Raw genomic sequence first — 15326 nt, 5'->3', positions numbered from 1 at the left:
GAGTGAGCCACCCAGGCGTCCCTCGAGTGGTACTTTTTATAATTATCAGTATAGCCTTACTATGACTCTTCATCAATATATGGAGAATTTCCTCATTCTTTTTACAATAGAATACAGACCAGTATTCTATTATGTGGAAATTTTATTTAACCAGTTCCTTATTGATAGACATCTAATTGTTTCCATTCTTTTATTACTACAAAGAATGCCATAATACGTAACTTTGGACAGCCTTTTATATTTTTCCAGACTAACTCTGGGATAGGCTCCTAGAAGGGAGACTGCTGAGTGACCGGGCAAAATGCACGTGACCCTGCTAGGTACTGCCAATCCCCGCCCCCCGCTACCGGGGCTGTCCTGCTCTGAATTCCCTCCAGTACCGTGTGATCCTGCACAGCCCCATTATCAGACCATGTTGATGAGCTTCTGAATTTTTTTTTTTTTATGTGAGGCAAATCTGGTAAGTGACAGTGCTGTGCCAGATACTTTCAACGTGCATTTCTCTTGTCATGAATGAAACTAAGCATCTCTTCATGTTTATGTCATTTCATTTTTTCTCTGGTGGGCTGGTTACCAGGGCATTTCCCTCACTTCTCCTTTTTCTGCAGGGGTTTTTAGGAGGTCTCTGTCCACTGGCCCTATATCTGTGATATAAGTTGCAAAAGCTTTCTCCTAGTTTGCCATTTGTCTTTTAACTTTGCATTTTTAAAACACCTGTAGTCGCTTTATTAATCTTTTCTTTTAGTGCTTCTGATTTTTGAGTCACAAGGGGATTTTTTTTTTCCCCTGCTCCTAGGGTATACTAGTTCTTCAGTTTTCACATTTAGATCTTTGATGTATTTAAAATTTTTTCTAGCGTATAAGAAAAAGATCCAATTTTACTTTATTTTTTAAAAATTGGGGAGCCTCAGTGGCTCAGTAGGTTGTATGTCCGACTTCGGCTGTCAGATGTGCTAACAGCTCAGAGCCTGGAGCCTGCTTCAGATTCTGTGTCTCCCTCTCTCTCTGCCCCTCCCCTGCTTGTACTCTGTCTCTTTCTCTCTCAAAAATAAGTAAATATTAAAAAAAAATTTTAAAGAAAAACAATTAAGCAAATGTAATTTGGAAATCATTTAATTAGACTGCACATTACTTCCCTAAAAATTTTAAGAATTGTTGTTCTTCAAAATGATTAAGAACTCCTTATAAAAACTATGCCATTTTTTTGCTGTATACCCAGCATTAGTCATTGGAACCACTGGCACATAGACAAAAGCATAACCTGGGTAGTGAAAATGGATTTGTGATAAACACCCCAGAATTATCAAATAGCCCCTGGGGTCCTGGCTGAGCCCAACAATACAACAATGTGAAACTAACTCTTTAATACCAGAATTGATCTCCTAACTTCCAGCTTAATTTTTGCCAAGTTATCAAAGACAACAACCAACTCATCTGCCAAACCTAGCGATAATGAGTGACCCTTGAGCAACACAAAGTTCTTCTCACAGAAGTGAGATGATTCTTCACAAGATGATTTTCCTCAAATAATTCTATCAACTAAGTTAACGTCTTTTCTAAGGCTCATTTTCCTTTCTGACAGACATCCTGAAGGAATGTCCTCAAATTTCAAAGCTATCATTTAAGAGAGGCTCTAACAGCATTTGTCATTTTGTGTGCATTCCTTTGTACCTTCATGAAACGAAACACTTGTCCACAGAATAGGGGTCAATGTTAGTACTGACACGAAGAAAACCAGGCTGAAATAAAGGGCAGAATTTCAACAAGTGTGTAAGTAGTTCATATAAACAGTTGGCCTGACTTCCACATACCACTGACATTTCTTTTTGTTGAACACTCAGTATCTTCAACAAGAGCACCAGCAAGTTTGAGATAAAAAATGCAAGGATAGCTTTGATCATAAAGATCCATCCACTAGATACGACAGTCAAGGCCAAGACTCATATTAATAGATTCATTATGTCTTTAAATGTGGCCACAAAGACTAAAGTTGTGGGCTGAGTTAAGAAACACGAGACTGCAAGTACCATGAACACTCGTGATAATAAATGGAAACTCATTTGACCCTCAAATTCAATATTTTTACACCAGCTCTTTTTGACATACAGAACTCAAATTCTGGAAACGAATGAATTTGCCTTTTTGTTTCCTTAAAACAATTTTTTAGGAAAATAAAAGTATTTTAGGAAATTCTCTCACCTGTCCCCCTGATGTTCCTTTACACTTTTTGCTAAAATTCACTTATATTCTATCTTCAACCATGTTATATACTCTCTGGTACTTGAAAAGGAAGAGCACCAAAACTTTTTTAAAAATGTGAAATTTAACTAAGTTACATAAAGCTCAATACTACTTGGACCATTTATGGCTTGTACATCTATTTCTCCTCAGGAACATTCTTCCAGAACAAATCTGCAATGCTGAAGAAGATGGCGATTCAACCCTGGAACACCTTCATCTTGAAAACAATTATATTAAAACAAGAGAAATATCATCCTATGCATTTTCATGCATAAGATCATATTCAAGTATAGTTCTTAAACCACAAAATGTCACATAATTCCAAGTTTTTGTTCATCACTTACAAACCACACTCCTGTATTTGTTGTAGTAGCATCTGTCATCAATAAGTGAGACCCAGCCCACAGAGAAACAACCAAAACACACCCTGAGTTTAGTTTTCCAGCAGTCTTAGTGGAAGTGCAGCTTCACACTCTAGAAAAAAGCCCCCTCCTGCAACTTTCCTCAAGAGAACAGGATCTTACTCGCTGCTGAGTTAGACTGGGAAAATCTGGAGCAAAATAAGAATGTCCTTTACAACCGACCTGAAAATTGCTTTAGGCTAGGCTCTAAGTCCCTTTAAAAAATACATGTGTTATGGTTCGAGACCAAGAAGTGCATGGCAGGAAAAAAAAAATAGGTGGAACTTACAAATTAATGTTCTGTTTATTATCCTACTGTTAAAATAATTTAGTATTTTCTATAAGATCCTATGCTACAATTATTGGTATAAATATATTTAGTGATTGGGTTTGCTTAGTTCCTTTTTTAATCACATGTGTAAAATTAAAACACTCCTGTCATGTTAATTTCCTGGTTTTGAGGACTGTAGTATTGTTATATACTGCTTATTAACATTAGAGGAAGCTGGGAGAAGGGCATATGTGAGTTCTACACTATTTTTGAAACTTTAGTACAAAATCTAAAATTTCTGTGTCAGTTTAAAAAATTAAACAATATTTTAAGATCACCCTCATTGTTCTTTATTCAAGATCAAAAGATCTTATGGAAAGTAGTGGACTTTGCTTAAAATATGTTCATTGTCCTTGACTACACCTTGTAAATATAAACCCTAAGGCATGCATTTTTGAAAATTTTTGCTCCAATGGTTACTGTTAGCAACTACCTTCTTTCAATGTGCTCAAAAGTATACTTTTATTCAGTTCAATTTAACATAAAGCTATTAGTATTTACTATGTACTAGAACCTGCCAAAACCATATGGTATTAAAATTTTTATTATGTAATGATCTTTTGTCTGTTATTTCTGGAACAATTTATAAAGGACACATACAGAAACTGTGCTGACTTCTTTTGCTGCTCTCAGCTTTGTGTCTAGGAACTCATATTCAGGTTACTCTAACTTTTCAAACTTTAGTGACCTAATCTTTCAATAGTGGTTTTGCTACCTGGGGGAGCTTCTGGTCCCACTTAGAGGGCTGTCATGAGAACCAGAGAGGAATGAAAAATATCCAGGAAATGTGGTACACAGGTGAGTGTACTTACTACCTACCTTTTATATAAAATTGACAGCCACCAGCATATTCACCAAAGCTATTTCCTAACTTTCTCAGATATGAGTTTGATATATCCTATTCAAGCCAATTTTATTTCCTTCTTAAAAAAAATTATTAAGTAATCTTCACAACCAATGTGGGGCTCGAACTTACAACCCCGAGATCAAGAGTCACAGGCTCCACCCACTGCCAGCCAGGCATCCCAAGCTAATTTTATTTCTGAGCCCTTCTTTCTAGGTACCCTCTCATAGTAGCTAGGATTTTGAGATTATAACATGAACAAGAATAATAGTATGATGAAGACTGTTAGAACCAAGGGCAGAGGCTTAAGCCAGGTGGCTAAGAGCAGAAGCAGAATCTTAGGGAACAAAAAGTTGGGACTTATAACCAGTTTAGGAAAGTAGGAGCATTACTAATTTAAACTGGCCAAGTTGAATGGAGGAGACAGGTAAAAATAAGAATATACAGTTATTCACTCCTTTAACAAGAACCTTTAATACTTCTTGCTGCGTGAACATGAATGCACTGACAGAACCTGTTGAAGGCAGTCTAGGGAGCAAAGTTTAAGGTGAGTCAGCAGAATGTGCACCCTGGAACAACACAGACGGACACTGTGCCTTCCTGCACTTATTTCTCACTGACTTTACTCTGTGTTCCAGACGCTGTTCTAGAGAACCAGGAATAAACAGAATGGACAGGTCTCTACTCTCTGCTCTACTCTCTGGGAACACACGGTGTGGTTGGGGAGATAAGGTGCGATGAGGTCAGCAGAAAAGGTGGGGCGGTGGTGAAGCATGCTAGGGTCCTCAGCTCCCTCTGCCTGGGCCCAGGAGTGTGCGGGTCCCATGAGTCACGGTGGGATGCTGCTCCTCCTCCTCCCCCCCTCCCCCCCCCCCCCCCCCCCCCCCCCCGGCCAGCCCTGGAGTGCCACGAGGCCCAGGCACACAGTAAGAGCCCACTGTGCAACTGGAACACCTCGACGGAACAGATTCTCTAGGAAGGCTGAAAATCAGACTGACTGATGGAAGCTTTACTTTTAAGTTGGAAGTCACTTTTATTTCTGATTTTACCACTTAAAATATAAAATATGTCTAGCAATGAACATGTTCAGCCTTGAAATTTCATCATGTCCTGGATAGGAAATTTTAATTCCATTAAAAAAAAAAGTGATAAATGTCCTTCACGATATAATGTTAAAAACAAACAGATGTTCTGCTTGGCTTCAGAAATATGCTGTAATTACTAACACATATGTACACTGAAAAAGTCCTGGCGTAGCTATGATCTAAAAATATTAAAGGTGTGTGCACATACATACAAGGAATGCTAACTATATTATTAATTTTGGGATTTGGCTTAAAATTATTACAAAAAGAACTAAAGATATGACATGGTGAAAGACACATATAGCCTGGGATTATAAGGAAATAACTACACCAGGAATCAGGACACATGGGTGCCCACCTTGATCTCCAATGATTCAACTGTACACTCACTTCACTTGTCTGGGATCGCTTGATTCAATTATGACATAATGTGTCTGGAACAGATGAGTGGATTTCAAGCATGGCTCATCAGGGGTTCATGGCACCCTGGGGTGGAAATGTCCCTGAAGAAGTGCACAGACTCTCCTTCAGACAAGCAGTTTTGCTAACTTCGGAGAGATTGGCTGCTTCCCCTCCACACCCCGCTTTTCTTAGAACCAATGGACAGGCACCATCTGAATCACAAACCAAGTTTTAAGATTCACAAAGAACATGCATCAAAGTCCCTGGTCCTTCCCTAACCCTCTGCCCAGCTCCCCTACACTCTGAGAACACATGGCTGGAGAGCCTTGGCCTGAGGAAAGGTTTCTCAGGTGCCTGGATGCAGCCAAGCTCCCCGTGTGCTGGGCAAGGAGATCTAGCTGGCACAGCTGTTCCTCCACAGCTCCAGCGCACTGGGGCAGTGTGGTAGTGAGCAGCTCTGCAACAACCAAAGGCTGCTGACCTCTGACCTGAAACACCCCGGAGGGCAGCCAGCTGAGCACGTGTTCTGGAGGGAGCACAGACAGGCCCACATCCTCTGTCCCCACCACAACCTGTGACTCCCTGGGCAGCAGGCAGGTCAGGATACTGCGACAAGGGTGGGTGGGTGCCACTAGGAAGCACAGCGGGTACGTGGCTGAGCCTGGACTTACTCTGCATCTTCCAGCTGAAGTCCAACGAGTGGGAAGTCTGGACACCGGAGTGGGCGCTGGGCACTGGGCACCTGGCGTGGCAGGTGCCGCCAGCAGGGGTGAGCAAGATCCAACCATCTCTCTGCAGGCTTGCACTGCCGGATGACTCCACACATCACTGTAGGAGTCAGCCTCATGGAACATCCTTCCATTTGTTTGTGTTGACTTCAGTTTCTCTCACTAGTGTTTTATAGTTTTTGGAGTACGGGTTTTTTTACCTTCTTGGTTAAACTTATTCCTAGATATTTTATTTTTGGCACAATTGTAAATGGGATTGTTTTCTTAATTTCTCTTTCTACTGCTTCATTATTAATGTTTAAGAATGCAACCAGTTTCTGTATATTAATTTTGTATGCTGTGACTTTACTGAAGTTGTTTATCAGTTATAGTAGTTTTGTGGTGGAGTCATCATGACTGCTTTCACTAACATGCAAAAAAAAGAAAAACATTTTTTTGTGTGTGGTGTCTTTATCTGGTTTTGGTATCAGGGTATTACTGGCCTCCTAGAATGTATGTGGAAGTTTTCCTTCCTCTTTTATGTATTTTTTTGGAGGGGGAATAGTTTGAGAAGAATAGGTATTATCTCTTCTTTAAATCTTGGGGCACCTGGGTGGCTCAGTCAGTTAAGTGTCTGACTTGATTTTGGCTCAGGTCATGATCTTGCAGTTCGTGAGTTTAAGCCCTGTGTTGGGCTCTGTGCTGATGGTGTGGAGCCTGCTTGGGATTCTTTCTCTCCTTCTCTCCCTGCCCCTCCCCAGCTCTCTCTCTCAAAATAAACAAACATTAAAAAAAAATTAAAAATAAATGTTTGGTGAATTCCCCCGTGAAGCTATCTGGTCCTGGACTTTTATTTATAGCTGGGAGTTCACTGATTACCGATTCAATTCCATTGCTAGTAACTGGTGTGTTCAAATTTTCTATTTCTTCCTGATTGAGTTTTGGGAGGTTATATGGCTTTTATCCACTTCTTCTGGGTTGTCCAATTTTTTGGCATATAATTTTTTATAATATTCTCTTATAATCCTTTGTGTTTCTGTGGTGTTGGTTGTTATTTCTCCTCCTTCATTTCTGATTTTGAGTCCTACCTCCTTTTTTCTTGATGAGTCTGCCAAAAGATTTATTAATTTTGTTTGCCTTTTCAAAGAACCAACTTCTGGTTTCATTGATCTATTCTATTGCTTTTTAGTTTCTATATCATTTATTTCTGCTCTGATCTTTATTATTTCCTTCCTTCTGCTGACTTTGGATTTTCTTTGTTGTTCTTTTTCTAGCTCCTTACACTGCAGTGTAAGGTTAGGTTGTTTGAAATTTTTCTTGCTTCTTGAGGTAGGCTTGTATTTAGAACAGCTTTTGCCACATCCCAAAGATTTTGGACCTTTGTGTTTTCATTTTCATTTGTCTCCATGTATTTTTTAACTTCCTCTTTGATTTCTTGCTTGACCTGTTTGTTGGTTAGCAGCATGTTATTTAGCTTCCACGTATTTGTGCTCTTTCCAGATTTTTTCTTGTGATTCGTCTATTCTGGAGAATGTTCCATGTGCACTTGAAAACAATGTGTATTCTACTGGTTTTGGATGGACTGTTCTGAATATATCTGTTAGATCCATCTGGTCCAATGTGTCATTCAAAGCAACTGTTTCTTTGCTGATTTTTGGTCTGGATGATCTGTCCATTGATGTAAGTGGGGTGTTAAAATTCCCTACTGTTATTAGGAAATTATATACTGAGAGATTAAAAAAAATCCTCAAAATATTAGCAAAGTAAATCCAACAATACACTAAAAAAAATAATTCATCATAATCAAGTGGGATTTAATCCAGGGATGCAAGGGTGGTTCAACATTTCAAAGCAATCAATATGATATGTCACGTAAAGAAGAGAAAGGATAAGAACCCTATGATCCTCTCAACAGATGCAGAAAAAGCATTTGACAAAGTACAACATTTATTCATGATAAAACCCCTCAACAAATCAGGTTTAGAAAGAACATACCTCAATATAATAAAGGCCTTATATGAAAAACCCACAGCCAATATCACACTCAATAGGGAAAAATTGAAAGCCTTCCCTCTAAGGTTGGGAATAAGACAAGGATGTTCACTGTCACTACTTTTATTCAACATAGTATTGGAAGTCCTTGCCACAGCAATCAGACAAGAAAAAGGAATAAAAGGCATCTAAATTAGTAAGGAAGAAGTAAAAATTTCACTATTTTTAGATGTCATGTAACTATATATAGAAAACCCTAAAGACTCCACCACAAAACTACTATAACTGATAAAGAACTTCAGTAAAGTCACAGCATACAAAATTAATATACAGAAACTGGTTGCATTCTTAAACATTAATAATGAAGCAGTAGAAAGAGAAATTAAGAAAACAATCCCATTTACAATTGTACCAAAAATAAAATATCTAGGAATAAATTTAACCAAGAAGGTAAAAAAACCCGTACTCCAAAAACTATAAAACACTAATGAGAGAAACTGAAGTCAACACAAACAAATGGAAGGATATTCCATGTCAATGGCTTGGAAGAACTAATACTGTCAAAGCAGTCTACAGATTCAATGTAATCTCTATCAAAACATCAATAACATTTTTTCATAGAACTAGAATAATCCTAAAATTTGTATGGAACCACAAAAGATCCTGAACAGTCAAAGTAATCTTGAGAAAGAACAAAGCTGGTGGTATTACAATTCCAGATTTGAAGATCTACAACAAAGCTATAGTACTCCAAACAGTAAGGTACTGGCACAAAAAGAGACATATTGATCAAAAGAACAGAATATAGAGCCCAGAAATAAATCCAACCTTATATGATCAATTAATAAACAACAAAAGAGACAATATACAACAACAGGGAAATGAGAATCTCTTCAACAAATGGTGTTGAGAAAACTGAACAGCCACATAAAAAAGAATGAAACTGGACTACTTTCTTATATCTAATACACAAAATAAACACAAAATAAATTAAAAACCTAAATGTGAGACCTGAAACCATAAAACTCCTAGAAGAAAACATAGGCAGTAATTTCTTTGACATCAATTGTAGAAACATTTTTCTAGATATGTCTCCTTTAGCAAGGGAAACAAAGGCAAAATCAAACTATTGGGACTATGTCAAAATGAAAGCTTTTGCACAGTGTAGGAAACCATCAACAAAGCAAAAGGGCAAACCACTGAATGGCAGAAAACATTTGCAAATGATATATATGATAAGGGATTGATATCCAAAATATATAAAAGACACAATGCAATACCAAAAAAATAAATAATCTGATTATAATGGGCAGAGGATCTGAATAGATTATCTTTTCAAAGAAGACATACAGATGGCCAACAGATACATGAAAAGGTGCTCAACATCACTAATTATCAGGGAAATACAAATCAAAACCACAAAAAGATATCACCTCATACCTGTCAGAATGGTTAGAATCAAGAAAGACAAGAAATAACAAGTGTTGGGTGAGAATGTGGAGAAAAAGGAGCCCCCAAGCACTATTGGTGGGAATGCACATTGGTGCAGCCACTGGTGGAAAACAATGTAATACAGAGGTACCCAAAACAAAACAAAAACAAAAACCAAAAAAACCTGAGAAATACCATATGATCCAGTAATTCCACTACTAGGTATTTACCCAAAGAAAATGAGAACACTAATTTGAAAAGATATATGCATCCCTATCTTTACTGCAGCATTATTTACAATAGCCACAAGATGGAAGCAGCCCAGGTGTCCATCAACTGATGAATGGATGAAGAAGATGTGGTGTATATATATATTCAATGGAGTATTACTCAGCCAAAGAAAGAATGAAATCCTGCCATTTGCAACAACACGGACAGACCTACAGGGTGTAATGCTAGGTGAAACAGGTCAGAAAAATATCGTACAATTCCATATGTGGAATTTAAGAAACAGACAAAGAAAGAAAAAAAGAGACAAAAAAACAGACTCTTAAATACAGAGAACAAAGTGGTGGTTGCCAGAGGGGAGGTGCGGGGAGGATGGGTGAAATAGGCAAAGGGGATTAAGAATACATTGATCGTGATGAGCAATGAATAATGTATTGAATGTTGAACCATGACATTGCACATTTGAAACCAATATAATACTGCATGCTAATTATACTTCAATTTAAAAAAACATGAAAAAAAACTACCCACAGTGCTAGCTGAAATCTGCCTTTGCACAGTGCCCTCTGGTCCACCTGGACACCTCCAAGAGAAGTGAGGTCAGGGTGATTAGCCCGCTCGCACATAAAAATGTGATTATTCCAATAACTGTTCAGTAGTATGTAGCATAAACCTTTAAATTCATTGAGAAGTGTTAATAAATCATAATGCTTGTTTAAGATAACTTTAGATTTGGTAAGTATGTGAAGATTTAAGCCACAGATGACTGGGTATATAGATAGCTAAAGGATAAAACCCCAAAGATTTACTGGTGGCATATACTGCATTCAGTGTAGTATTGTGTGCTGCTGTAGGCAAATATGATTTGCCTGAATTGGCAAATTTATTTTACTTTTTAAAAAAATGTTTATTTTTGGGGGTGGGGGGACAGAGAAAGACAGACAGACAGAGAGACAGAGAGAATGAGAGACAGAATCCCAAGCAGGCTCTATGCTGTCAGCATGGAGCTCGATGTGGGGCTCAATCCCATGACCCTGGGATTGTGACTTGAGCTGAAATTAACAGTTGGATGCTCGACCAACTGAGCCACTCAGGTGCCCCTGAACTGACAAATTTCAATTTAGATCAGGGGTAACAAAGAAAGCCTGTGGTAGAATATGGGTGGTAAATGGTACCAAATTCAGAGGAGGAAAGAGCATTAGACTTGAGGGGCCCTGATACAGGATGTGAGTCAGCCAAGCAGAGGGGATGAGTACAGGTCGGAAAAGCTCAGCGGGAGACCAGACTTACATGAGGAGCAGTGAGGTGTCGGAAAGGGATGTGAGCCAGCACCGCAGGGGCTGTTGCAGCCAGTACAGGTGACAGGAGGAAAACTGTGACAAAGCCTCGTCCAGGACACAATGAGAAGGGAGCCAAAGAGAACTGCTTATGCCTCAGGAATGCTGCTGACAGGCTGACAAAGAAGGGACAGTTTGGGCAAGAATATGCTGAATTTGGGGGTCATGAAAGATTTCGGGCAGGAGGATGGGGGGAGTGGGAAGGCAAAGAGTCCATAGGCAAGGACAATTTTGAGGGGTATGAGAGGAAGAGGGCAGGGGAGCTGAACCCTAGTGAGTGCAGCTCCCAATGTCGAGGGAGCAAAGGAGCCAAGTCCATGGCCAGTCTCCATCCAAGCTGAGCCGTGTGGTCTGGCCACACAGAGCTTCTGGGGCACAAGACAAGATGCACCCAGGAGCCTGGCTCTGTGCAAAGTGCCCCCCTCACCTGGCCCTCAGGATACATGGCACCACCCTGGTGACAGATGTGGTACTGTGACTTAGGTGTGCACTGATTATTTATTGCATATGAGGTGCTGCACCGCTGATGGACAGAGGGCATATCGTGTTTCTCTAATAAGACTGTAAAACCAGAAGAACAGAGAGACAGGTCATTTCTTAGATCCTTGCATCCTGTGCAGAAAGTTGGTGCTCAACTGACTGCAGACCCCAGGTCTACACCGATCAGCTCATGAGCTCTCCAAAGTTGCTACTGATACTACTCCTAAACAAAACAGAAAGGAATCTGCAAAACTTAAGGACTTCTTTTTTTTTTTTTTTTAAATAGGCTTCACGCTGAACGTGGAGCACAACAAAGGGCTTGAACTCATGACCCAGAGAGCAAGACTTGAGCTGAGGTCAAGAGCCAGAAACTTAATCAACTGAGCCACCCAGGTGCGCCCAAATTTAAGGACTTTTAAAGGAAAAATGAGAAACTGAAATGAAAAAAAATTTATATAGGGTCCTAAAATTAATAAGGAATAATTTATATCATTAACATTTTCTGACACAGACATGAGAAAACAGAGTATTTTATAAACAACCAAGTCATGCTTTGACAACTGGTAATACTTAGTAACCAACTGATTGTTCTGCATAATAACAACATTGACTATGTTTTCTAAAGCCATCATTTAAACATACCATGAATTACTAGGTTCGTGGACGCCGACATACAACGAGGAGCCACTCAAATTCTGCTGTTTCAGTGAAACCTCAAAGGGCGGTTAAAACCCTTTATGACATCTATTCCGCCTCCTCCTTTATTTAGAAAACAGAAAGTTTCCTCATAGGAGATGTACTTACAGACTGAAGATGACTGAACTATTCTTCTGTCCACAGTTGAAAGTAATTCAGATCCTCAGTCAACTTAAAATTCAAAAATATTAAAAGTACCCATGAAAACAGAAGTTTCTGGCCAGCTCTAAACTATACAAGATGACTCCAGGGCGTGCAAACCCAGAAGTCTACTCTACCATGAGGTCTGTTCCTTGTAGTTGAAAATCCAGAACAAGTACTGTGGTTCTGACCTGGAGTCCTTATGAGCTGTGGACTTGATCCTGTTACTCAGACTCTGATTTCCAGTCTCCTCACCCGTGAAATTGCGGGGAACAACATCTACTTCCCAAAGCTGCTGGGAAGGTTAAATGAGGTGCCATCCATTGCCACGCTAGGCGCAGGTTAGACATCAGAGAAGCTGAGCATCCGTTCCTTCACTGGTAGGTGTCATGAGACCAGCAGGCACAGAGGTTCAGTGACTTGCTCAAGGCTGCCTGGCCTCTTAATATAGCAGACATTAATTACTCAAGGTAACCGATTCCTTAGATTGTGAAATACAGTGGGAAAAGGAGTGGGCATCTTACTCTGGGCAAGGGGTCAGCAAATGCTCTGTTGAGGGCTAGGCTCCAGAGGGACGCTGGGAGCCTCTGCTCACACCCATCGTACAGAACAGCATCATACAGACACCAGCATAGGGTGTGCTCAGCTGGAGTCTCCATAAACACACAGCGAGTGTTGGACTCTGCACAGAGTCCAAACTACTTCTCATCACAGACGGAGTAATTTAGAGAATGACTTGAAAAAAATCTTGATTATAAGAAAGAAGAGTTAAGTCTGACTTATAAATGTAACTCACTGTGATTACTTAGAACACCTGAAATGAGGAAAAACCTATTTAAAATAGCCAGCCAAACTGTAAGAGTATGTGATCAATAAACCTGTCCAGCAGTTAAGATTCTGACCTCAGAGATGACCCAGGAGTGGGTCTGTAAGGACAGAGTAAGAGTCTGCCTGCAAGCCTTGGCCTTCCCGTCCCTCAGCTGGGTGCAGAGGCCCTGGGCAGATGGTTCTTCTGGGGAGTGAATTTCATGACTGTCCCTGTGAATAACAGCCCCGACTGAACCTGGTCCAACAGACCCTCTGTAGAGGATCTTCAGAGGAACTGGGGTCTATAGTCAACAGGGCAGGCGTGTGTGAGCACACACGTGAGCTCACATGCCTGAATGCTTCAGCACATTCTTACATGTTACTCACATGTCTCTGCCTTGACATGTCGAACAGCAAGAGTGGGGGCTGTAAACCACGGTGGAATCTGGTTCTGTCACACACTGTTTTTTGCAAAGAAGTGAATGTTTCTAACTCTTAAATAGGCCTTAGTGATTACACAACTGAAAAATAAAGGCATGAGTATTTCTTCTTTGAAGTCGCATTTTCTCTCTCTACATGAAAATGGATACAATCAAAACTTTGAGTTGAGCATATTTTTTCCTTTACACAAAATGTGAAGAATGTGAATCCACACAAGGGAAAGCAGACTGTATTAAAAATAACATGTGATTGCACTGAACACGTATTAGTTTGGAACACAAAAGGAATGCATCATGCTATTGAAATGTCATGGTGTGTTTCTAAGTAACAGAGTCTCTGTGGTCAAATAAACTTACATTAAACTATCAACTGATAGAAGCAAATCTTTTCAGAAGTTGGAATGTGCTAAAGGTTGATTTGTTTTCCATAAGTTGAGAATTATGTTCACAATTACCAAGTTTATAATATCTGAAATACTAACTCTAGGGAAATAGTTCTTAATTATTTGAAGGATGGACCCCTAAGAGGATACGATGGGCCTCTGTGTAGAAAAACACTCATCTACTAACACTTTACATGTATCAAGAGATTCATACAGCCTTCCCCACTCCTCCAGGGATTCATAACCCCTGGTTAAGAAACCCTAGGGTAACAGCTTAATTAACTTAAAGCTTTACATGTAAAAATTTCAGTAGAGGTAAGGACAAATCAGTTAAAATTAAGACAAAACATGTTCCCCTCCCCCCCCCCCAATTATTTAGCAATATTTTTAAAAGCCACAGAAAAGTTGAAAGTATACAGTGAAGATCTCCACATGCTTCACCTACATTCACCAATTGTCATTTTGTCTGTTCATTTCATCTCTTCCCCCCTCCTGTGTCCACATTTGTCCAGCTGGACCATCCGTGTGCAGGCTGCAAGTGTCACAGCACCGTCACCGGGACTTGAGGAGGGGACTCCTGAGAACATGGACAGGCCTGATGAGCCTGTGGCACGACAATCACATGTGCTCACATCACCAAACCCAGGAAATGGAACTGACTCAGTACTGTCTCCCATACAGCCCATATTCGGGTTTCCCCATGTTCACGCATTTTGGCATGTCCCGACAATGCCCTAAGAGGCAGTGTGTGTGAATTAGAGTTTACACGCGCACTCCTTCAGTCTCAGAAGGTTTATTTAAAACTGTTACTTGTAACCATTCCTCAAAGCAAACTGACTTCTGAGGCATTTAAAAATATGTGACACCCACACGATATTATAAACTTACTGCCATAAGTCTTTCAGTTTTCATGAATTCATATCAATTAATTTTAAATGACAGTCTATGTCTCCCGTGAGACCTTAGGAGAGTCTCAATCTTCATTGTTCGGAAGGGCCCCAGACAGCTATCTTGCAAAACGTCCCCTAATTTGCATTTGTCTGATTAGATTTGGTAAAACATGCCTGGCAAGAATCCCATGTAGGTGATGTCACATACTTCCTTTTGCAACGTATCAGGAAGCACAAAATGGTGGCTAGCCTATTACTGGTGATGCTGAGACGTTTGGTTCAGGTGGTACATTCTTCCTCTGGTCACTAGCAATCATCTATAAGGTAAGCTTTTGGGTCTCTGAATATTTTGCCATTCAGTGACCCTCTACTTAGTGGTCTGAGCTTCCACTGACTACCTTTGCCTCAATCAGCACACCGGAAGTATCCGTAGATGGTAACTCTCCAGCTCTGGTCCCTTCTGGACGGCTCAGCTGGCATCCTTCTACAG

At 40.0% G+C, this 15326-nt stretch overlaps 2 protein-coding genes across 12 annotated transcripts in view; one reads left to right on the top strand and one right to left on the bottom strand.

Annotated features, from left to right (window-relative positions):
- The window catches only part of ECM2 (extracellular matrix protein 2), a 33133-nt gene extending 29607 nt beyond the window's left edge, over window positions 1-3526 (top strand). For all 4 annotated transcript variants that reach the window (XM_042912258.1, XM_042912256.1, XM_042912257.1 and 1 more), the window contains one exon: window positions 2392-3526. In XM_042912258.1, the coding sequence (XP_042768192.1) occupies window positions 2392-2560 (169 nt within the window). In that variant the 3' untranslated portion in view covers window positions 2561-3526. The remainder of the gene's footprint in view (window positions 1-2391) is intronic.
- Window positions 1-15326, bottom strand: part of LOC122204688 (centromere protein P) — a 243079-nt gene that overhangs the window by 87942 nt on the left and 139811 nt on the right. The window lies entirely within an intron of this gene.

The sequence above is a fragment of the Panthera leo genome, chromosome D4 (genome assembly GCF_018350215.1).
Source record: "Panthera leo isolate Ple1 chromosome D4, P.leo_Ple1_pat1.1, whole genome shotgun sequence".
Taxonomy (NCBI): domain Eukaryota; kingdom Metazoa; phylum Chordata; class Mammalia; order Carnivora; family Felidae; genus Panthera; species Panthera leo.
The sequence above is the reverse complement of the archived record's forward strand: the minus strand, read 5'-3'. Positions and strand labels throughout refer to the sequence as shown.